Genomic DNA, 24931 nt, shown 5'->3' with positions numbered 1-24931 from the left:
TTGAATTTCCCTGTATTTTCCCAATTTGTAAGGAAAAACTCAAAATTCCCTGTATTATCCCTGTTATTTTAGGTGATTTTTGAATTTCCCAGTATTTTCCCAATTTGTAAGGAAAAACTCAAAATTTCCTGTATTATCCCTGTTATTTTTGGTGATTTTTGAAATTCCCTGTATTTTCCCAATTTGTAAGGAAAAACTCAAAATTCCCTGTATTATCCCTGTTATTTTAGGTGATTTTTGAATTTCCCAGTATTTTCCCAATTTGTAAGGAAAAACTCAAAATTCCCTGCATTATCCCTGTTATTTTTGGTGATTTTTGAAATTTCCTGTATTTTCCCAATTTGTAAGGAAAAACTCAAAATTCCCTGTAATATCCCTGTTATTTTAGGTGATTTTTGAATTTCCCTGTATTTTCCCAATTTGTAAGGAAAAACTCAAAATTCCCTGTAATATCCATGTTATTTTAGGTGATTTTTGAATTTCCCTGTATTTTCCCAATTTGTAAGGAAAAACTCAAAATTCCCTGTAATATCCCTGTTATTTTAGGTGATTTTTGAATTTCCCTGTATTTTCCCAATTTGTAAGGAAAAACTCAAAATTCCCTGTATTATCCCTGTTATTTTAGGTGATTTTTGAATTTCCCAGTATTTTCCCAATTTGTAAGGAAAAACTCAAAATTTCCTGTATTATCCCTGTTATTTTTGGTGATTTTTGAAATTCCCTGTATTTTCCCAATTTGTAAGGAAAAACTCAAAATTCCCTGTATTATCCCTGTTATTTTAGGTGATTTTTGAATTTCCCAGTATTTTCCCAATTTGTAAGGAAAAACTCAAAATTCCCTGCATTATCCCTGTTATTTTTGGTGATTTTTGAAATTCCCTGTATTTTCCCAATTTGTAAGGAAAAACTCAAAATTCCCTGTAATATCCCTGTTATTTTAGGTGATTTTTGAATTTCCCTGTATTTTCCCAATTTGTAAGGAAAAACTCAAAATTCCCTGTAATATCCCTGTTATTTTAGGTGATTTTTGAATTTCCCTGTATTTTCCCAATTTGTAAGGAAAAACTCAAAATTCCCTGTATTATCCCTGTTATTTTAGGTGATTTTTGAATTTCCCAGTATTTTCCCAATTTGTAAGGAAAAACTCAAAATTCCCTGTATTATCCCTGTTATTTTAGGTGATTTTTGAATTTCCCAGTATTTTCCCAATTTGTAAGGAAAAACTCAAAATTTCCTGTATTATCCCTGTTATTTTTGGTGATTTTTGAAATTCCCTGTATTTTCCCAATTTGTAAGGAAAAACTCAAAATTCCCTGTAATATCCCTGTTATTTTAGGTGATTTTTGAATTTCCCTGTATTTTCCCAATTTGTAAGGAAAAACTCAAAATTCCCTGTATTATCCCTGTTATTTTAGGTGATTTTTGAATTTCCCAGTATTTTCCCAATTTGTAAGGAAAAACTCAAAATTCCCTGTATTATCCCTGTTATTTTAGGTGATTTTTGAATTTCCCAGTATTTTCCCAATTTGTAAGGAAAAACTCAAAATTTCCTGTATTATCCCTGTTATTTTTGGTGATTTTTGAAATTCCCTGTATTTTCCCAATTTGTAAGGAAAAACTCAAAATTCCCTGCATTATCCCTGTTATTTTTGAAATTCCCTGTATTTTCCTGGTTCTCCCTGTGGAGTGGCAACCCTGATATACTCATGTCACTCCTGATCATACATATTTTGAATATCCCAATAATTTCATCTTTAACGTAATGGCTGCGCATCCAACATATTTGCACAATCTAGCTGGTGTAAAATATGCATTTTGTAATTCTTTTATGAGGCTCATATTAGCGATGTTTTTAACTTTTAAAAATGTAATCTTTTGGCATCAATTATCTTTTATACAACACTGGGTACATATGCAGGGGTGATTGTGAGCCCAACTCAAAAATCATAAAAATTTCTCGAATAAAATCATTAATGACGCATTTCAAAAAATTTATATTTTTATAAATTTAAATCATTGATATTTTCAAAACATTAAATTCTAAATAAGCTATATGCAGCATAATTTAAATGAATAATTTTGTATAAGTTTACTTTTATCTCTAATCACATTGTTTATTCTACCAGAAAAAATATTTACAAGTGAAAGAGATACGAAGTATAATTTCTAGTTCTAATATTTTTAAATAAAATATACACGAATTTTTATACATAAATGTGATCGGCATTTTTTTTAAACTTCTGGACTTCGGGTTTCCGGATCGCAGTTAGCGAAAAATCTGGATTTTTTCTGGAGCAGAATCATCTCTGCATATGAAATGCATTTTCTATTGTCGAAGTGATATGATGGTTCATTTCCCTTTCTTTTTTCAAAAATGAAAGATACCAAGCATTGATAACTGTATGATTTTGATAAATATAACCAGACTTTCAATAGTATTTTACTCATCTCCTAATACAATTTGGCAACTTATATTTTGGATATGGTTTATCCCAAAATATAGGTTGCCAAATTGTAAAATTCCAACACATGTAAAAATGTCCAAAAATTTTGTGAGTTTAGCCTGAAAATGTTTCCCTTAAGTATGCAAACTTAATAATTGTTTTTTTTTCTTAGTTTTTTATATTTCTTTTTTATTTTGCATCAATTTAAAATAGGAAGATCTCAGTTTATGAATCTAAATTAAAACTTGAACATTTTAAATAGTCTCTTGCAGGCTAAATCATTAGTTTTTTTTGTATTAGATTTTTATTTATTTATTTTGAATCTAGTATTTTTTCAATTCAGATAACTTATATTAGTTTTGGTGTATTTTTGGTTATTAGATAATGGGCCAATTTTTTCATTCCATAATTTTTAGAAACATTCCCTTTTAGTATCAACAGGGCTAATTTTTGATTTACGTTTTTTAAAAGCCCTTAAAGATGCTTTTTTTTTGTTTGGGGTTTGTAAAAAGTGCTTATTTTCTATCTTTTAAAAATAGAATTTTTTTTCTTCAGTGTCGATTGCCGTTCTAACTTACAAAAAAAATTCAGGATTTTCACAATTTTCTCTGCAATAATTATCAGAAACTAGTTATTTTAACACAATTATGTAAAGTTTTTGAAAAGGTTTTTAAATTTTATTGATTTTATGTTTATAAATTAAGAACTTTAAACAATAGAAGGAAATAAGTTTTATTTTTTGGAAAGTGATTAAAAATATTTTTTGAGTTCTTAAAAAGTACTTAAAAGGTGCTTATTTTTTATTGAAAAATCTGGCTACACACTCTGATCAATAATTTTAATTTAAGCTCTGAAACAGCTTGTTAATATTAATGTAATAATTATTGATATTTAATTGTATAAAATTTTCAAAATGAGTTGTTGTATTTATGAATACCTTGCTCTGTTTTCTATTGCAGAGCTGATGACATTAAATCTCACTTGGTGCACGCATTGGAGTCAGCAAATATAATTGTCTCTACAGGTTCAGTTTCAATGGGTGAAAAAGTAAGTTTGTTGCACAAAATTTAAACGAAAGATATCTTTTCAGAAGAAAATATAGTGAAACCTCAGTTAAGCGGACACTCTTCGGACTGAAAAAAATTGTCCGTTCATAAGAAAAGTACCCTAATAAGGAAGTTTAACACCATAAATTGTTTTTAGAATATTTTCAATGATATAGAAACAAATAAATAATCTACAATAACTATCTACAAGGATATTTATTTAAACTTTAAAAAATATTTTTTTATAAGCAAAAAAAATTTATGAAAAAGTTTGATATAAATACATAATTCTAGATGTAGCTACGTATAAATGTATATAATTTTCCTATTAACATGGATATTCAAGTTAGTCGTATTGTACCGAATAGGAGCTCTAAGTCCTCAATCGGTTTCAATTATTAGGTTTACCCCCCCCCCCCCTAACACCTACCCATCACTTGATAGGAAACTGTGGTTAATACCTCCTTGAAAGTAAAGGTCTAGCGATTCGCAGAAAAAAAGAAAGCACCTGTAGGGCAGGAGTTGCTTTCACTATTAATTGATCTTTCAAGTGTCAGAATAAATATTTCATTTATATGATCACCTCAAAGACTATATTTCTGTTCCTTTTTTTTAACCCAGTTCTGTTAAATATAGTCTTCAAATTGATAAGAAATTTCAGTGGGGAAAAAGCATTGAGAGCATGTCATTTCAGCTTGTGAGGTTTCGTAACCTGCGTTGTCCTGATGAAAAGATGCCCCTGTCTGAATTATTTCACATGAGCAGTATCATTTTTCTCTCCTCTCTTTACAAAGATAAGGCAAGGTGACAAGAGAAAGATTGATTCTTTAGTAGTTAAATAGCATTAATAATATTTTTAGTAATGGATAAGGTAAAAAAAATTTACATGCTTTAAAATTGCCTAGTTTTTTTTCTTGGAATGTAAAGCAGAAATGTTTTTTTTCCTTCAAATTTAGAAAAAATGGTGTCCGGTTTGAAAAGATAGAAAATACTGTTTCAGAGCAAAAATCACCGTCCACATTCGTCCACGGGAGTGTCCACTTCACAGAGAAAGTGCATAATGGTTTTATTAATAGAATATTCACAGGAAATTAAAAATATGTCTGTATTAAAAGGCGTTCGTTTTGTGTCCGTAACATGAGGTTTCATTGTATTTTGTTTTTAAAATCTTTAATTTATGCAAAGTCTCAATTTTATTTGCATTTATTTTGTTTTAAATTTTTTTAATTAAGTTAAAAAGCAAAGTTCGTAATTTTTTTGAATTTGTTTAAAAAAAATCAAAAAAATCCGATTTTTTTGATTTAAATCGGATTTTTTTTATTTAAATCAGATATTTTTACTTTTATTCAAGTACACGGTAAGAAATTCAATTTATGATTAAAAATACTTTATAAATGTTTAGTCAAAATTAAATTAACATTAAAACTATATTATAATAATATTTTAGGAGCTCTAACTTACTAAAATAATTTTTCGTTTTAATACATAGCTTTGAATGCATGGCAACCATTTTAGAACAAATGCATGATTGAAATTTAAAGACTAGATGAAATAGAGAATTTAAAGAGTACTTCAGGGGTCTGTTTAGGTTTTTCTGAGAGGCACCTATTTCGTGAAAATGTAGACATAATTTGTGAAAATAAAAAATTATATTAAAAAATCAACACAAAAATATTGTAAAAGTATGGATTTATCGTTTCCTACGAGACACAAAAATAAAATTTTAAGAAAAAATATTTTGTGAAATTATTCTACAGTTTTTCCTAAAGTTGAATTTGTGAAGGTACCGCTAAACGCTAACTTTAACTATTAAAGCAAAGTTTCAATTAGCAAACCATAATTTTAATTTAAAATTATGATTTCTTTTTTTTCCTCTTGATTTTTAAAATGACAAAATAAATGTAACAGATTGTGTTTATAAATATAGTCATTCATCAAAAAATAAATAAATATTTAATCTATATATTTTTATATTAAAATATTCATTTTTAATCCTACATCAATAAATTAGATTATAATAAAATATAATGTAGATTTTAATTCCATGATTTTTCAATTAAAAGGTAGAATTTTAATTAACATTATTTGCATTTTTTTTAAAAAAAAAATCATGTTTATTATTTACTTTCTACAGCTGTGCAAGTCTGTAAGACAGCATTAAATGTTTACTTTAATCTGTACTTTCAATCTCAAGAATCAATAGATTCTTCAAGAATCAATAGATAGATAGAATTTCAAATGTGTTGGAATTTAACACATATCAAGAAAGAAAGTAATTTCGTTAACTAAAATTAATTAATGTAGCAATTTATTATAATAAATTTTAAAACTAAGAAAAGAAAGTAATAAAAGTATTAATAATTGAAACACTGTTTTTTAACTTTTGAATCAATATATATATATAAAAAATCAGTTGATTTGAATCAATGATTTTTAAAAAAATCATTTGATTTAAATCAACAAACCCTGTTAAAAAGTAATTTAAAAAAAAAAAAAAGATTTTTACTTATTAATTTGTACCAATTCAAATTGAGAACCCCACGATAGATATTTAGCTATATGTATGTATTAAACTAAAATGAACCTTTAAATAGGTGTCTTTTTAGTAGCCCCAAATCATACACACATTGCATTGCTCAAAGTTTAAGATATAAAGTATTATTTTATTGCTCTTTTCCTTTAATAATTTGTTTCATCCTCCTTTATGATTTCCGGGATATTATTTATTGAAACCCATAGGCACAAAAATAATTTTACTTTAAAGAAATTTTAATTACTTCTTATTATTAATTATTTGATTAATTCTAAATAAATACAACATCTTAAATTTGCTACACAAATTTCAATTTGGTGCACAAATATCTAATCTATTATAAAATTAAGTCCTTGTCATTTATAGAGTTTTTTTAAATATTTTATCTATCTTGGCTATCCAATTTCACAAAAAAATATTTTATTACTTTTTAAATTATGACGTTTTTCATAAACATATTAAAGAATAATTTTTTTTGATAAATATATTTTATTAAAACTTTTAATTTGCTGTTTGTGCGCATAAGACCCATTCAAACTGTAGTTCATATTAAAATTCCATTAACCTCTTATATAAATATATACACACATTGAAAAAGACAAGATATACTTTGAACTCATTCCTATGTTTCAAATTCTTCAAAAGTTATTATTGCCCTTATAGATCATATATTGTGTGTAATCCAAGTCTGCAAACTTTAGCACTGTGCCTCTTTTTAGTAATAAGAAAGTTTAGTATCTTCTGAAGTTTTTGGCACATATTGGTTTGCCCAAACAATTGGAACAATAGAAAAGTGTAATTTTTATGTTTTTAAGGAATATCATTTAAAAACTATTTCTTACAAATTCATTTCATTTAGTTCTCGAAAGTACCAAATTTTTATAAATTAAAGGGTGTTTATGTGATTTTTAATATTTAAAAATAATTTTTCACAACTTTCTGATTGGTAATAACACAATTGGAGTTTACAAGGGTCAGAATTCTTATTTTTTTTTTTTTTTTTAGGATTTATTAAAGCCCATTCTTCAACAAGATTTTGATGCAAAGATTCATTTTGGACGAGTGCATATGAAACCCGGGTATGAATTGCATTTTATGATTATGAATAGATTTTAAACCATTTAGAGATAAATAATTTATTTTATTTTAATTTTTATAAATTTAAATCTTACATTGTTGCTGTGAATAGATCTTTTGAGGGTTGCGGTTAAAAACAGATATATTTATTTAAATTACAATATTTAATTTTAAAAAAACTTATCAATAAATTTCGCTATAATGCCTCATAGGCATTTAATAAGAATGTTTTCTATGACAGAAAGCATAAATCGCATATCACTTCAGTTTTTAATTGATGGTTTTGAGGCAGTTCAATAATGAGCCACATTTTTTAAATCATTCAAACGGACATTTTTTTGGTGAAAACCAGCAAAATTTCCAAGTTGGCAATTATTTGTGTTATCTACTGGAAATACCAGAAATTTTTAAGTACTCACCTGGAAACTGTACCAAGTAATTATTAGATGTCAAAATATCTCCTTTGGAAGGAATTTAAGAATTTTCTAGAAATTTTTTTGTGATCAAAGTAATTTAATTGAGTAATTTAATAGCAATATTAGTAAATATTTTAATGATTATCTGATTGATTTATTGCTTTGTCGTTCTTCACCATACTCTATCAACTTATTCATAATAATTATAAATATTCAGCTTATCTGACAAATATTTTGGGTCAATAGTAACATTGTTCAACAAACATGAATATTCTATGCAAATGTAACATTTTAAAACAATATATAGAATAGATTCAGGAATTTCCATTAGAAAACACTTCACAGTCAAAAATCAAATTTTTATTTCATTTTATTTTAAATATTCTTCTGATGCAATGTAGAAACATTGTGTGCGAGATGGCTGTGCAATGTAGAAACATTGCACAGCCATCTCACACACAGAGAAAGATTTGTCTGTGTGGGTTTTTCAGGAAACCATAAAAAATCTCTTAATGTGAGCTATATATAATTGTAGAGATCTGTTGTAGCTCATTTTTAGATGCACAAGATTATATAAAAACGAAAATTCCATACATTAAGTTGCAGCAGGTTATGTTATACTACTAAGAGAAATATAAATGCACATTCAACAGTTTAGCTAATGCCAGGGTTCCCACTCAATTTTAGAAAAAAAATTCCCTGATTTTTCTAGGTATCTCAGGTAAATTTCAATGAAAATTGAGACCATATTTTCATCAGAAAACTTTGATTCTTTTATTGGTGATGTGAAATATTAGATTTTCTACGAAAAAAGATATTATTAAATGAGGAAAAAAACATTTTAGTGTGACTAAAATTTGAAATTTTTACAACCAATAATTTTAATAGATGTTAGAATTATTTAACTCGAAACTCAATAACTGATTACTGTTACTGACAATTTTAAGACTGGTTATTTTCCAGGTAGGATAAAGGAATATTCCAGGTTTTGATTTTAAAAAAAATTGCAACTTTCCCTGATTTTTGGAGTTAAATTAAAATTCCCTGATAATTCCAGGTTTTCCCTGACCCGTGGGAACCCTGTTATGCTGCTGTTGAAATACACATTTTCAGTAAATATGTAACACTTTTCTAGGAAACCCACAACTTTTTCCTCAGCTATGTATAATGGAGAAAAGAAGTTAATATTTAGCCTTCCAGGCAATCCAGTTTCTGCATATGTTTGCTTCTATCTTTTTGTTATACCCTGCATCAAAAAACTAATGGGTTATGAAGAGCCAGAACATAAATATATTAAAGTAGAGGTATGTTTGTTATTATCTTCTCTTCTATTAAATGAGTCTGAATAAATCTAACATTAAGAAAATTGATAAAGTTACGTTATTTAATTAGTGATTTCTATAATTGATCCTTAAATAATGATTATATACCATTTTATTACTTAATTTAAACTAGATAACCTAATGCGATTAAAAATATATGACTTAAGCAGCTGGCCTAAATTTAACATGTCTTGCTTCCGTTAGTGGCTCAGGATAGTCTGTTACGTTCAAGCACACAAGGAAGTGCAATTGGGGTACAATAAAATTAATAGGGAGTGCATTATTTAGTACTTACAATCTAGGAGGTTCTCCATTGGGTTAACAAGCATTTCCACAAAGAGAGTACAAACTTTGTATTCAAGAGTTTTACTTATACCTATTGTTAACTATACATATATTTGACTGAAATTAATTGTATTCACAAGTATTCTAAAAATAATTTATTCTATCAATTTCTATTAAGTTTAAATCCACGCGTTTCCAAAAAGAATTATGTTAGCAATATACATTTACTTAATTTGTATATCTTAGAAAAATCCGTAATGTAATAGATAATTCTTTCGTCTCATTATTTAAATCTTACATTGTTGTTCCAAACATTTAGGCCCACATGGACCTATGTGTTTGGAACTGAACAAGTTCCATAGGATTTAGATTAAGCCTCCAATTGATATATCTTAGAAAAACCCTTCATAGAATAGATAATTCTTATGTCCCATTTAATTCTTACATTGATGTTCCAAACATATAGGCTAAACCGGGCCTATATGTTAAGAACTGAACAAGTTCCACAGGATTTAGATTAAATCTAATCTTTAACTCCAATCAACTGTCATTTAAATCCACCAGCATTACTCTAATTTTTAACTCATTAAATATTTAAATTTCAGCACCAGCTAATCCCTAACTTTTTAGAATAAAATTGTAACTGTCCAAAATTCAGTAAGATTAATGGCATTTCACAAATTACTTTAACTTGATCGACATACATTAAAATCAATTTAAAATAAGAGGGGAAGGTTTGTAAAGTTAGTCCAGTTTTTTTAATGCATTTATTGGAACTAATTTCATAATTCAAAAATTTTAGAGATATGCAGATTTTGGCTAAATTTAATCCCAAATTTAAAATAACTGCTATCTTCTATTGAGAGCAATTATATAAGTGTTTATTGATTTTAATGACAACATTTTAAACTTATAGTTTTTGCAAAATAATATTCAATTACCAAGGAGTTATAAAAATTTGCTATTAAGGTCGAGAAACTTAATTCTTGAAAATCTTTCATGTATGCAAGATTAACATAAAATGAAACTTGTTGATTTTTAACAAATCTGCAGTTACTAATAAAAAAAATAAAACTTTTTTTAAAAATAATGTTATACAAAAAGAAGCGTTTGATTTCTTCATTAAAATCAGTGTTTGATTGACTATGAATGTTTTAATAATAACTTACAGAAAAGTAGATAACGACATATACTGCATAGATTTTTTATTCCAATACTTTATATTATATACTTAAGTTTTTCTTGTTTTATTAAATTTTTAAACAATTTTTATTACCATTTAATGATTTTTTAAATTATTGACTGATTTTTTCAATGCTTAAAAATACTGTGAAAAATGCATAGTTGACTCATTAAATTTATAGTTCAATAAAGTAAAAACAAAAATGAATGAGACTTTCTAATGTGAAATTTTTCATTTACTCTAATAATTTACATGACACATTCATTTTAAAGAGCTGTCATAAAGCATGCGATTGGGAAACATTCCCTCTTCCTCATTTTTGTAAAATCAATAATCTTTGCATGTGCGCAATTTGTTTCTTATTTCAAATAAAAGGTCAAATCTACTGTGTCTCAAATTATGTGGTGATGCAATGCCATCTTGTACCTTAATAGAGTTTAAAACATTCTAGAATTCTGTCACACTTATGTGATGGCAGCAAGTGGGTGAGAAGACATTCTGGCATGCCGGAAAGTGAGAGCATTTTATGTTGGTAGCCTACACAAAAGGCTTAAAATAATAAATAAGCATATGATCCCTGATTTTGATCATTATGTAAAGTTTCTTTTGTTGATTAGGTTTCTTTTTCATAGAATGAATGATTTAAACATTGAATCCTGTATGTAAGGCTATATGCCTGACAAAGTATATAATTTGTAGGCTGTCTCTAAATTTGAACTATTGAATTTTAAGATTTTTACTAACATTATTCAAATAAATTTTTCAATAATCCACTATTGAATTCTTAGAAAATGGGATATTTCTCTGAACACACACGAAAATCAGGAGTATTAGAACAACTATGAACCCTGCCATATCTCGAATTTTTTCAAGAGAATCAAAAAAATTTTGCAAAGAATTATTAAATTAGTTTATACAAAGAAAATTAAAGGCCAAAAATAACTTTTATTGTTTAACTAATGTTTTATTAAATAATAGTAAAAAAAAATAGGATATTTTTTTTTACACAATTATTTATTTAATGTATTTTTATATGGCGAAATATGAATGAAATCAGTCTTAATAGTTCCTGAGAAATCTAATTTTAAGAAAGTAATATTTAAAGTTTGATTCCTATATAAATTTTGCATTATAAAATTAAATTCCTTAAAGTAATGAAAAATTTTGGGTGCTTTACAAAAATAATAATTATTAAAATTTTTTTGCATAGAATTTTAACAGATTGCGGCTACCCCATATTTTGAGGGTAAGGAATCCAAATCAGTCGTAAAAAAAGCATGTTTATTGTTACATTGTTAGAAGTACATTTTTGTCTAATTTGATAACTAGAAAGCGATGAGTCCTCAAAATATGAAGATACAATCATTTGATCAAAAGTTATTCAGGGTGTTATATTTTTGCATATTGTACAATCCATTAATTGATTATAATTTTAAAATAACTATTATAAGCAAAAATCAATTATATGTGTATGAATAAAATTTTGTTTTACTAGCTGGGGCATGACGTTAACTTGGATGAACGACCAGAATTTTACAGAGTGTCCTTAACACCCGGGACTAATAGTACATTCATAGCACACAGCACAGGCAGTCAGCAGAGCAGTCGCCTATTAAGTATGCAGAATGCTGATGCATTGCTTGTTCTGCCCCCAAGAACAGATGAACAGAATAGTCTAAAAACAGGCTCCATTGTCAATGCTATTCTTTTACAAAAGATTTAGGATGTCAACATAAAGAGATTTGTTATCTTGTTATCAAGAGCAATATGAATTGCTTTTGTGGCCAAATCTATTTTACTTACATAAAATGCTCCTAATCTTAAAATACCATTTGTTGTTAAAATTGTGCATAAAAAGAATATTTACATCTATAAATGAAGTTTGTTGTTGATAATTTATAAATTTTAATTTTTTTAATAAAAGTTATTCATTTTTCTAGACTTTTTTTTTCCTTCTATAGTGGCTTTATTCTGTCTATTTTATGAGCTCTGAACAGACAATATCATTAGTAAGACTTTGTGTGTAAATATTTATTAGCAAACTGTTCAATATATATATATATGATAAATGTACAAATGATCTTCCAACACAAGCAAGTTTTTACTGTGCTCTTTGAGCAAAGCGTGCTACAGATGACATTCCGTCGCTGAACTTTGTACGGAAGAGAACGTTAGCATTGTTGAACATGCCATCCTTCAATGAGACAATGATGAACTGAAAAAGAAAAAAAAGTAAAATTTTCAGTAACTTTTAAATGTAATAAGTCGTATATTAACCTGCAGTTCTCTCCGCATAACAAAAACTGGTTTTTCCATGCAGTTCTAATAAAGATAGAAAAATAGTGTTTTGGGGTGGTGAAACCAGTCTCCCAATTTTGCCCATTTGCTAAACTGTCAGTGGGTTAATCTGAATTTCACATAGGCACTAAGTTTAAAAATTATTACAGGTTTCATACTAAAAAAAAAAAAAAGGAAAGTGAACTTTTAACAAAATTTATAGATATAAAAATGAATGTCTGTGTGTGTTCTTTATAGACTCCGAGACCCTCCGGCATACAGATAGTTCAAAGGAAGAGAAAGGTTACTGTTGACATTCGAATGATTTACAACAAACCGCCTGAGTGAAATGAGCTAAAAACGAAATGGAATTTTCTGCTTGGTTCAGCCATTGTTTTAAATTTAAAAATTCAATTTTTCACATATTTTAAAGATAATATCAGTTACAATTGCTGGCTTATAATTCTATTTGATCAAAAAATAGATTATTGCATGTTTTGACTTATTTTATATTCACTATGTCAGATAAATTCATTGAATATTAACGTGGTAGCACGCAAGGTCTACATCACCAAATTTATACTTTGTCTGATACCACACGCTCTTATTTTATCTATATTAATTCTTTTAAACATGCTTCTAAAAAATTACTCAGTTAAAACCAACAGTAATGGAATGGAGAAAATAATTATGTATTCAAAAGCAAAAATTAATGGGAAAGTGGTATTAATTCGTTTAGGAGAAACTAAAAATCACACCAATGGGGCTAAATTACACCAATGATGCTGAATTAATTAAGATAATATGTTGGTAATATGCATTAATTGAAATAAAAAAAAGTAATTTCTGAACTAAAAAGCAAAAATAAGGAGGAAAGGTACTTATTCGCGTTTCAGGTGACTGTAGAAAATCTGCATATTATTATTGACACTAATGCTCAAGTAATATTGATAATGAGTATTAATTGAAAAAAAATAAGCTATGTGCTAAAAAGCCAAACTAATAAACGAAAGATTAATGAGAATTTTGTTTAAGAAAACCCTAAAAACCATTTAAAATTTAATTGTAACTGATTAAGACCACTTTTGAGAATATTAAAAAAATTAAGCAATCAAATGTTTGAATTGCCAAAAAATGTGCAGATCTACAGAATCAAAAGTGTATTGAATTATAATTACACATAAAGCGTACTTAACTAAGGTTGTAAAACCCACCATATTTCATACTTTATTTTTATTTACTGACAATAGACTAAAAAATTGGGGGGTGGGGAGAATGTGTATGTTGAAGAAAAAGAAGAAAATAATGAACTTCCATACTTTTATGCTTCTCATTTTGATATGAAATTATAAGGGATAAAAAGTTTATTTCATTACCTCCATGTAATATGAATATTCAGAGTACTTGAACAGCTCTATTTTTCAGTAAAATTTTTTTTACAAAAACTAAAACTTTTAATCATACCTGCAAAGATTGCAGAAATAAAAGTAATAGGGATTTTACTAACGACATTTTTTGGGCTGACTGTACAGTTTTGATACACACAATTTGCAAAGTACAAAATATGTAAATAAATCTTAATTTAAAAAATATTTTTTATAACATTGTTCATAATTACTTATAATATAAATATTCAACATCAAAATAATTTGAAATAATTAGCTTTATTTTACAGAATTTTTACATATTGATATTTCGAACATAAGTAGCTAATTCGGCTTTGTATATGAAATTTTTATCAAAGATCTGTTCATAACAGTTACCATAGAAATTACTTTTCATCAAAAGAAAGCTTTCAAGTTTTTCATCAGAAAGTAATAAGCAAAATTTGGAGCGAATTTTTTTAACTTTCAGACATAATTCTCTAGCACTCTGCATTTCTATGTGGAATGCTTAGGATATCTAACATCACATTCACTATATTTTTGAACTGCTTTTTATATATATACAGTTAATTTTTTAGTGGTCCAATTGACACCCATAGTAAACGAATCTGAAAACTGAAATACTTTTATGTTTAAGAATGCGATGCAAATAAACTATTGTTGCCAGATTCCTGTAGATAAATAACGAAGTTTGTTATCTGGGAAAAAACAAATTGCTGAATAAACCTCTCACAACACAGCAGTATACTCACTACACCCAGTTTGGTTGGCATGGCAGCGCATGAACTGCAGTACAGGCAGTTGTGCCATCTGTTGAGGATTAAGAGAAGTATTTTTGCCACTAGCGTATATTTATCACTAAAGAAAAGTTTTCTTAAATTTTTTTAAAAAATTCAGAGAAATTTGAGAAAATACAAGTAAACGGGAGATAGTCGTGAAATATGGAAAACTTCATTAATTAAAAAAAAAAAACAGGAGACTTGGCAGGTATGTTTAAATAAAATTTACATTTTTTACTAAACAGTTGTTTCTATGGGATTTTCTATATTAAATGTTTTTCACTCCTTAATATTTTAAAGCATATTAAATTTTTTTAAAAAAATGCTTGCTTCAGTTTATTGCATCCTTGGTTCAGCATTTATACAGGTAAAGATCATTTAATAAACCCTTGTACAGCAGTAATGCTTTGGTCTGCATACCAAAGTACACCCCTTTAATCGTATGTCATAAAATTGAAAGAAAGAAAAAATATTTATGTAGTTTGAAATTGCTTAATTTAAATATATTTCACATAAGCTTACTTGTGATGCTTTAAAATGCATTCTTAGCATTTTCCCTATGTTCTGAGTATGTGACAGATCTAACGCTGCATCAACTTCATCCAAAATGTATATGGGTGCAGGATTGAAGAGGAGTAGAGCCAAAATTAAGGATAAAGCAACCAATGACCTGAAGAAAAAGATATTTTAATTATAACAAAAATATTCACTCAGTGTATTGATAGAATTTGCATAAATTTATACACCAAAATGTATGATTTTTAGGAGGCAAATATGAATGGGAACAAGAATGCATATTTTATGAATAAATTGCTTGGTACAAATTGATTGAATCTTTGTCCTTAAAAAATAAGTTTATTTTCAAGTAAATATAGGTTTTCGGATTTTAGTAAAGCAGAGGTAGTATTCCTAATATGAAAGGTAACATGTTGTTAATAAATCTGGTAAAAAGTATAATCGTTTTACTTAAATTTATATTAAGAGGCATTGATAATTTGGTGTGTCTGACAAAATTGGGAATAAAATTTATCTCTTTCATGCCAAAATTTCCAGAATAAATTTTTTCACAATAATTTCTTAAATTTACTGTTAGTAAAATATAGCATAAAATTTACCATATAAATTTAATTCTAAAGGTTTTGGCATCATTGGATTTCAATAGTGAAACTAGTTGCAAATATAAATTAAAATAAAATTAGGTCAAATATGAAATAAAAATAGAAATTGAAGTTGTAGACTATATTGTAAATACACGTATTTAAATGATGATATTCATTTGAATTCTTATCATATGCATTTAATTTACGAACATATAACACAAAAATACCACTTTCAAAATAATACATGAAACAAAACAAAAAATGGATAAAATTTGACAAAATGTATTCTTTTTGTTATACACCAAATTTAGAAAAAAGTTTTCTACACTTGAAACGTTTTCTAACTGATGAATGATTGGAAAGGAAGTTAAAAGAAAATGACATCTTTTGTAAGAAAAAGATGACCTCGCAATATCTAGATATTTTTCATTAAGACACTATTACCTTTGTCCCCCACTCAGTTCATTAAGGGATTCCTTCCAAACATCTCCAAAGGCTACTTTGAATTCTAATCCATCCAGAACTGTTTTTCCTGGTTGAGGCAGAAGCTTTGCATCCGTACCAGGTAACAGGGTTCGGAATATTGAGCCAAAATCCTGAAAAGTGTACAAGTTGTATGTTTTATAGCAGAGTTAAGTAAAATGCTGTGTAGAGTGAAGTAAAGTATTGTTAGTAAAGTAGAGTGAAGTAAAGTATGAGTTGTATGTTTTATAGCAGAGTAAAGTAAAATGTTGTGTAGAGTATAAAATGTTGTCAAGTATAAAAACAATTAACAATAGAAAATGGGTTTGTTATTATAAGCAAGAACATAAATTTAATGCAGTAAAAAAACTTTAAAAAAATGAGCTGAAATACAATAGTTGTTATAGCAAGTTTCTCGCTATAACACATACTTCAGGTTAAAATAGCACTAAATAAAAAAACTAAAATAAAAGCTTTTGACATCATTGAACTTGATAGGAAATAAAATGTCAATGTGGTCAATAATAATCAAGGAATAAATGTGGTCAGCAAAAAGGTGTATTTCTTTTTTAAAGGTATGTTAAGTCTCTCAAAAATAGCAGGATTTTTTTTTTTTTTTTTTAAGGAAGCAAGCAGATAATTTGACCATCAGTAGCCCACTTTGCTTTATAACATAACGGGTTTATATTGTTGGCAGGACATAAGGTCTCAATGAGACCTTATTCAATTTTCACTTTTCTGGATTGTGAAAAATGGATTTCCAAAATTAGTAAAAATAATATTCATTTTGTCCTTTTTCTAATAGCATTCCTCACTTAAATGGCCAAAAATAAATGTTACTCAAAAACAATTTGACAAAAGTTTATTAATTTTAAGCATAAGTTTTATTTTAGCATTTTGATAGTGATTTGACAAGTTGTCGTACTAGCAGACTTCTAGTTATATCAAGCTTTTATTGTATAGAACATTAAAAAAATGGTTACTTTAGTAAAGCAATTATAATAAGTTCACAATTCCTCCAAAGCTCAATTCTCTCTATCTTTATATATATATACAGTAGGGAACCGATTATCCGGAACGATCGGGACCATCGCTATTCCGGATAACTGATTTTTCCGGTTTTCTGAATCGCTGCAAAAGCCGTTTTTTTATTGTTAAACCCAACTAAAAAAAAAAAAAAATTTTTTTTTGGAAATAATCTTAAAAAGAAAAAACGATGAAGTAATACACTAATGATTATTTCCAAAATGATGGTAAGGTGAACATCTTTCAAAAAAGAAAGAAAAATCCTAAAATCTTATGAGGAAAAAAAATTTTTTTTTTAAAGAAATGGCGGGAAAATTTATCGAATTTCGTTCCGGTTTTCTGATTTCCGGATAACGGGTTCTGTACTGTATATATATTATCAAGCATTAATTGTTTAGTAACCTAACAATGAAAATTTTTCCTCATGATAAAGCTATTTTCTCACAGTTTTCTGTACTTGAAATAATTCATAATAATATAAAAATACAATATTACATTGTTTTAAAACAATAAAATTCAGTATTGTGATTTTTTTCTTAACTTTTAAATTGAAAAAAAAAAAAAGTGAAATATTCAAAAAATACACCATGAGAAAACAACAATATTAAGTTGAAACATATAAAATAAAAAAGTTATTACAGTTGTTATCACCATTGTTTCAAGAAAATTTTTACCATACACACTGTCACTCTCATAATACAAAAATTATTGGTGAAAAAATATGAAAACTTTCACACCTTTTAGAAAAATATTTCAGGAACATTCGGATATGAAAATGTTACAGAAGATAACATTAATTTTTGAGCTAAAGTTAAATAAAATGTTATGCTGTATAATTTAATTCAATAAAAAAAACTACAAGCAAGAGAATTGTAAATGTTCTAAAGCCACATATTCTTATGACTAAATATCAGCAACTTGCCTTAATTTGTTTATGTTTTTAGTTGTTTCAGGAGCAAGGAATAGTTAATGATTTTTTTAACACTTTCTGATGAAAACAGCAAATTTACAATTTTTTGCAGTCACATCATGTGTAAATATAAAAAGGATTTTGGAATAATTGTCCCTCACTTCGTATCTTTCCCATAATTGTGAAGTATCTCTGTTCAGCAAAATGCAATGTTCTTCTCAGAAGTGCAGTTCAGCAGTTTAAAATATAAAATTAACACCACACTAACTACTTCAGAATCTTCAATTCAAGGACAAAAGAAATGAAAGATCAATTCACTCCAATATCTCCATAATTTGGTCAGGATAGCCTGGTCGGCAGGGCACAGGGCCCATCTCCAAGAGTTCATGGGTTCAATCCCCACCAGCCGAAGACTCCCCATGTAGTAAATGGTGACTGGCGCATGTTAAATCTGTCGAGTCACAAAGTCCTCCATGTTCCCATAAAGAATCATACCTCTGGGGGTATTGATCCAGGAGTTTCCTTGTCTTCTGGATTGGTTCAAAAATTACAAGGCTACAGAGTTGAACGTTAGTAGTCGTAAACCCAAAATTGGGTTGGCTGTTCAATGACGAGGGATAGAGCGTTCGCCTAAAAATGTAGTGAACCGAGTGCAATTCCCAGCGATGATTGGTCGATACGAATTCCGCATCCGGCTTTCACCGACTACAGTGCTAATGTGAAATATCCTCTGTAGTAGACGGATCATGGGTTAGAGTGCCTTTGACTTGAGGCTAACCGTGTGAGGTTCTCTTGGTCTTCCTCTCCATATAACGCAATTGTGGGTTAGTTCCAACAAAAAGTCTTCCGCGAAAGCAAATTTATCTCAATACTTGATTCAGGAGTTTCCTTGTCTTCTGGATTGGGTTCAAAATTACAAGGAGTTGAACACTAATAGTCGTAAGTCCAAAAACTGGGTTGGTTGTTCAATGACGATTATAAAATTTAGATAAAATACCTCCACAAAAGAAATGAAAAGTATGAAAGCTGAGCATTTTAGGGTTAACTATAAAATTTGAGCATAAAAGAAATTTTAAAAGCTGGTGTATTGAATAATATGGTCAAGATGAAAAGAGGAAGTACAACTCATCCAATGAAGACCCCACAGTCCAAAAACTGGGTTGGTTGTTCAATGACGATTATAAAATTTAGATAAAACACCTCCACAAAAGAAATGAAAAGTATGAAAGCTGAGTATTTTAGGGTTAACTATAAAATTTGAGTATAAAAGAAATTTTAAAAGCTGGTGTATTGAATAATATGGTCAAGATGAAAAGAGAAAGTACAACTCATCCAATGAAGACCCCACAGTTAAGCAGGGGAAATTTAACTTTAATTGCAGGTTTGCAAGCAAGAAGAATTTATAAGGTTGCCACTCAAATCTGGAAAAAAAATTCCATGTATATATTATACACAATATATTAATATGAAACATAACAATAACTGTGCTCTTGTGTGAGCTATATTACGCTAACGATATCTATTAGTTTTAATTGCTGGAAAAGGAACACGCATAAATAATGCTATAGTAAATGAAATAGATACAGGGTATCCGCGCACCTGGAAAGTCATGAATTTCGGCATTGAACAAAATTTGTCATGAAATGTCATGATTTTAACTATTTTTTTAAAAAAAAACCCATGGATTTAGGTCACCGAATTTTCAAAATTGATTTTCCCCTCCTGCTAATTTCATGGTTTTCCGAATATCTGAATTTGTAACAAAATCACCTACTCACAGTCATGTTTTATTAAAATATAAAATGTTTCTGTCATGTTCTTTAAAAATGGTGTTCTTTCAAAAAATGAAAGAAAAAACATTATTTCTAGAGTGAATTATCTTTTAAACGTCTGTTATTTCAGAGTTTTTTTTTGTTTATTTTGTTTATTTTTTTGTTTATTTATTTGTTATTTTTATTTTATCAATTTAAAATTCTAGATGAAGCAAGCCAGTCATTGGCGAATTGTTTTTTATTTCAAAATGAGAACAGAAAAATCAGGAGTATTTCTTTTCTTTCCGATGAACAAGAAAATTATCTTTAGATTAAAAATCTGCAGGAAAAAAAAAGCGAAAAATTTTTTTTGCTTTTGTATTTTTTTCAGCTATTTCATTGTTTCAACTCCTTTTTTTTTTTTCTCCGTTTTTTCAAATTTAAAATTTATAAATATGAAGATGCAGAGTTTAACTGTTTTGGTTATACCTATCATTTCAATTAATGTCATTATAATGCTTTTTTAAATTTATTGATGTGTTTATGTTGGAGAAAATAATTTCGTTAAGTCATGAAAAGTTCCTGGAATTAGTCATGAAAAGTCATGAATTTGAAAATCTAAAATGTTGGAGATACCGTATAGTTGAAATATCATCTTTAAATATCGTAAATCTCATAAACTGCACTTTGAGTGGTCACCATCTTTTAAAAGACAAAAATAAGAAAAATTCCCTGCATTTTTTCAGTTTCTAAAAGAAAACTCAAAATTCTCTGTTATTTTTGGTAATTTTTATATTCTCTGAACTTTCCAGGTTTTCCCTGTTGAGTGACAACCCTCTGTATGTTGGGAAAGAAAGTAAAATGACAATAGGCATTCTTACTCAAACCAAGGATAGAAATTCGAAAAGTTTTTGGTCTACAAGAAATATGACTAGCACACATTTTACTAGTCGTTTACATGCCTCTATTAAATTTTAGTTACTTAAAACATACCTGCTAACATTGAGGCTGCTAACATTTTTTTAGGCCACAACTAAAGTTTTGATACATCATGCAAAATTATCGAAGTAAAAAAAAGAAATTCAAAATTGGAAATAACATAAGCACTTACATATAGCGAAGTAAAAAATGTGTATATAAATTTTAATTTAAAGATTTTTTAAACCATTATTTATAATTACTTAAACTATAAACACTCAACATATTGCAGTACTGATGATGTAAGGTTTCCAATTGTATTTTCGAGTTTATATTGATTTTCACATGCTTTTTAAACATCCCGATACATTTCAAACAATACGAAAAATTCGCATTTGAGTATTTATTTTTTAAGGCAATAATTCTATGGAATTTTTGGAAGTTATTGCTACTGATTTCTCCATAGTTTTAAAATCCGATATTTTTTTTTTAACGATATTATAACAACAACCTAATCTCAAAACGAAACACACAGTTGAAGAGTCCAATTTACGTGATTTCGTCAAAGATCTTTTTTTTTTGGGCTATTACTACTACAGATTTCATGATATTTAATAAATTTTTTTTAATGTAATGATTATTTACAAAATGTGAAGAAGTAAATAATATGTGCGTTTTCCCCCCAACAAAATATGAGAATTTCACCTATAATATTACAATAAAAAATTAATACAAGTTCAATTAAGGTATCCGACTACCTTAAAAAAGAGGATTTTCACAAAAAATCACTTTTTTATTTTATTGCTTTATAATAATGCCCAATGTTTCTAGTTTTAAAAACTGTTTTGTTTTTGAATGCACGTCAAGCAGAACTTTAGTTATAGCTATTTTAGTAACAGATGACAGCTGTCCAACTTACCGGAAATTACAAAAATGAAGCCGGTAGTAGGTAATACTTTCGGTTCCATTTCTATTTGTGTGTTTCTTTTTCTTCGATATTTAATTTTTAAAAGCTCTTAAACTCACGGCTAATAATCTGAATTATATTTTAATTAGATTTTACGTTTCGTGGTTACTGTTTGTGGGTAACATGAAAAGTTAGCATATTTTCTGATAGTTTGTTTACATTTGAAGCGTACTTTCTATATCTTGATTTTGATTTGTTTTGAAGAAATTTATTGATTTCTTTCAAAACAATTTGTTATTTATTTTGATGAATTTATTGAAATGGGTAAAGGACGTACTTCTCGATCTAAGAAACGTAAATATTACGGTAATCAACATGCCACCAAAAGCGATGATTTGAGTAAAGTTGATTATACCATTTATTCAAAATTGTGTAAAGCAGATGAATCTATTACTTCAAGCTCTTCAAAATTATCGATTTCTATGGATGTCAATAAGGAACTGATGCCTTTGGATTAAAACAATCTGTGTGGCAATCGAATAATTGATATTGAGATCCTAATGGTGATATTAGCTTCATTATGTTGTCAGGTTTGCTATGATAACAAATTGCATTTAGAAGAAAATTCTAGATTTGAGCTATTATAAATATTATAAAAAATATTTTTTACTTCTAATTATTAATAAAAACTATATTTAGACATATATATTAAAATGTGAAAATACAGTAAGATGGTTGTTTAATAAAAAATTGTTCCTGTGTTAAATGCTTTATAAGTAGTAGACTTTTGATGTTATTCACTAAATACTTTAAAATATCGCTAAATAATACGTTAAAATATCGCTACGTTAAATAAAACTAAGAAAATGTGTGAAGGAATGTGCCCCCTATAAAATATAATAACTTCCTACTGACAAACATTCATAGTTTTTAGAAAAAATGTAATTATAATCTTTAATTGTGTTTTTCTCAAAATGACAATTTTGCTGTTTTTTGTCTACGGAAAACAAGATAACTCAACTAATTATAATAAATTTGTCTTCAAACTTTCAGAGATTGTTTCTTGTATTGGTGGTTATGTAACAGACCTCCAGAATTCAGATAACTGTATTATTTTTTGTTTTATGAGATATTTTTCAGTAGATAATGTGAAGAAAATGTGAAAAAAATGGAAAAATATGCTTAACACTCCATAAATTTTTTTAATTTCATGCTATCATTTAAGTTGAGGTTCATAACACTTCAGAGGGTTATACGAAACGGCTCAAAAAGTTTGATAGCTGCATGTACAATAGTTTTTTGTGTAGAGTGTTTTCCGTTAATGAGTTATTTTCATTAAAATTATCTAAAAAATACTCTTTAAACAAAAAATTTCCTGTATATTAAAATTTTCTCTATTAAATATGTTTATTTAAATTAAAAAACAATATAAATTGCAATAATGTTGTGAAAAATATTTATTTTTCAAAAATTTTGTCCCGAAGGTAGTCGGATACCTTAAGAAAATTATTATTATTTTTGTAAACACAGCATATTTGTTATTTTTAATTAGTAACATATATGTTCGTTAAAATGAAAGAATCTTGCAGAAAGATATTAGTGTTAGAGAGTTTAGTCGTAGATAGCTCAAGAAAAATTCTCCCACAGGGCCGTTATCTACTTTAAGAATCACTTTTTTTTTTAAAGTTTAACAACTCCATTATGAAAAAAAAGGCATTTGCTCAATAAGAGATAATACTTACTTTGTTTACTTGTTCACATGCTTTTCTTAAAGCCACCTTTTTCTGATCATCAAGTTGCGTAATAACATTCTCAATAGCTTGCTTATCACGCATTACTACATCTTTTTTTCGCATTAGATTCTTGTACTACAAATATTAAAAATATTTTTTTAATACTATATCAACTAAAATTAACTAATAAAAATTTTTTTCAAAAATCACAGCATTTATTAAAGTTTAATTAAAATTGCTGCAAAAACTTTCATTGCTTTACATTTAAATACTTTAAAAAAACCATTTAAATACACGAATAAAGCATTAAAAGAAATAATTCATTCCTGTTTAAAAAACAGTGTAATTGCTGGTTTGATTATAGTTTTGATAGTTTTCTGTTTCTGCAAATAAAATCTGCAAAATAAATCTACAAATAAAATCTGCAAATATCTTTCAATCAGTTCAAAGGAATATGAAATCAAAGAAAAACTTACTCTTGTAGTACTATCAAAAACTTAACATCTTATGTTTTGCATTAATTACATTTACATTGAACATCAATAAGGAAAATTTTAATGCTTATTTTACAGGATGCATAGCCAAATCTTTCAACAAAAAATAAGCACCTTTTAAGTGCTTTTTAAGCACTCAAAAAATATTGCTAAGCACTACATACATTAACAAAATGCAAAGTAAATTTCAAAGACTTTAGATGATCATATAAAATAACTAGTTTCTGACAAAGAACTCTTTTCTTGATTATATTAATCATTATAAAATGATCAAGATATTTTTTGATTCGATATCAGAGAGTGGAAAATGAAGCCTAAAATTAAGAATATCCTGCAAAATGCAGCAGAGCTGCACTTGAAAGTTTAATAATCTCACCGAACCCGACTCAGTAGACGCACATGAGGACTCGCAAGTATTTCATCAAACTTGTAAGATGATTGGCGCTTTCATACTCTTTGGGCGGACAGTACATCAAAATAGATTGTGGTCGAATGAATTGTAAAAACGTTGATAGAATGATGTGAAAAGCTGGCTATTTCATAATATGTATCGAATATCGACACAGCAAAGAAAAAATCTCATTTTCGAAAAAGGAAAATTAAACACTTTTTAAAAACACCCAATGAAAAAAAGCACCTTTAAGGGCTTTCAAAAAACGAAAATCGGAAATAAGCACTTTTAAAAAACACTATGCAGTATGTTTTAAAATTGCAGAAGATTTCAGTCTCAATCCGGAATGTAAGGCAAAACTGCAGAAAGCTTTTTCAAAATAAAGAAGAGTTGTCAGTTTCGCGATTGCGAGTGAACATAAAAAATATTTTTAAAAAAAACAAGTAACAGAAAAATAATAATAATAAAATTAAAAAAAGCAAACTTTTAATA

The 24931-nt window shown here is 27.6% G+C and overlaps 2 protein-coding genes across 5 annotated transcripts in view; one reads left to right on the top strand and one right to left on the bottom strand.

Moving 5' to 3' along the window:
- The window catches only part of LOC107450377 (gephyrin), a 56137-nt gene extending 43892 nt beyond the window's left edge, over window positions 1-12245 (top strand). For all 3 annotated transcript variants that reach the window (XM_087150183.1, XM_087150188.1, XM_087150186.1), the window contains exons 17-20: window positions 3404-3491; window positions 7029-7102; window positions 8652-8820; window positions 11802-12245. In XM_087150183.1, the coding sequence (XP_087006309.1) occupies window positions 3404-3491; window positions 7029-7102; window positions 8652-8820; window positions 11802-12029 (559 nt within the window). In that variant the 3' untranslated portion in view covers window positions 12030-12245. The remainder of the gene's footprint in view (window positions 1-3403; window positions 3492-7028; window positions 7103-8651; window positions 8821-11801) is intronic.
- Window positions 12246-12322: 77 nt separating this feature from the next.
- SMC2 (structural maintenance of chromosomes 2) overlaps window positions 12323-24931 on the bottom strand; it is an 87873-nt gene continuing 75264 nt past the window's right edge. For both annotated transcript variants that reach the window (XM_087150156.1, XM_087150167.1), the window contains 4 exons: window positions 23564-23689; window positions 16292-16443; window positions 15270-15417; window positions 12323-12521 (listed from right to left, as the gene is read on the bottom strand). In XM_087150156.1, coding sequence (XP_087006282.1) covers window positions 12408-12521; window positions 15270-15417; window positions 16292-16443; window positions 23564-23689 — 540 coding nt within the window. In that variant the 3' untranslated portion in view covers window positions 12323-12407. The remainder of the gene's footprint in view (window positions 12522-15269; window positions 15418-16291; window positions 16444-23563; window positions 23690-24931) is intronic.

Source organism: Parasteatoda tepidariorum, chromosome 1 (assembly GCF_982258835.1).
Source record: "Parasteatoda tepidariorum strain Cologne lab strain chromosome 1, Ptep-v5.0, whole genome shotgun sequence".
NCBI lineage: Eukaryota > Metazoa > Arthropoda > Arachnida > Araneae > Theridiidae > Parasteatoda > Parasteatoda tepidariorum.
This window is presented reverse-complemented; position numbering and strand designations above follow the sequence as displayed.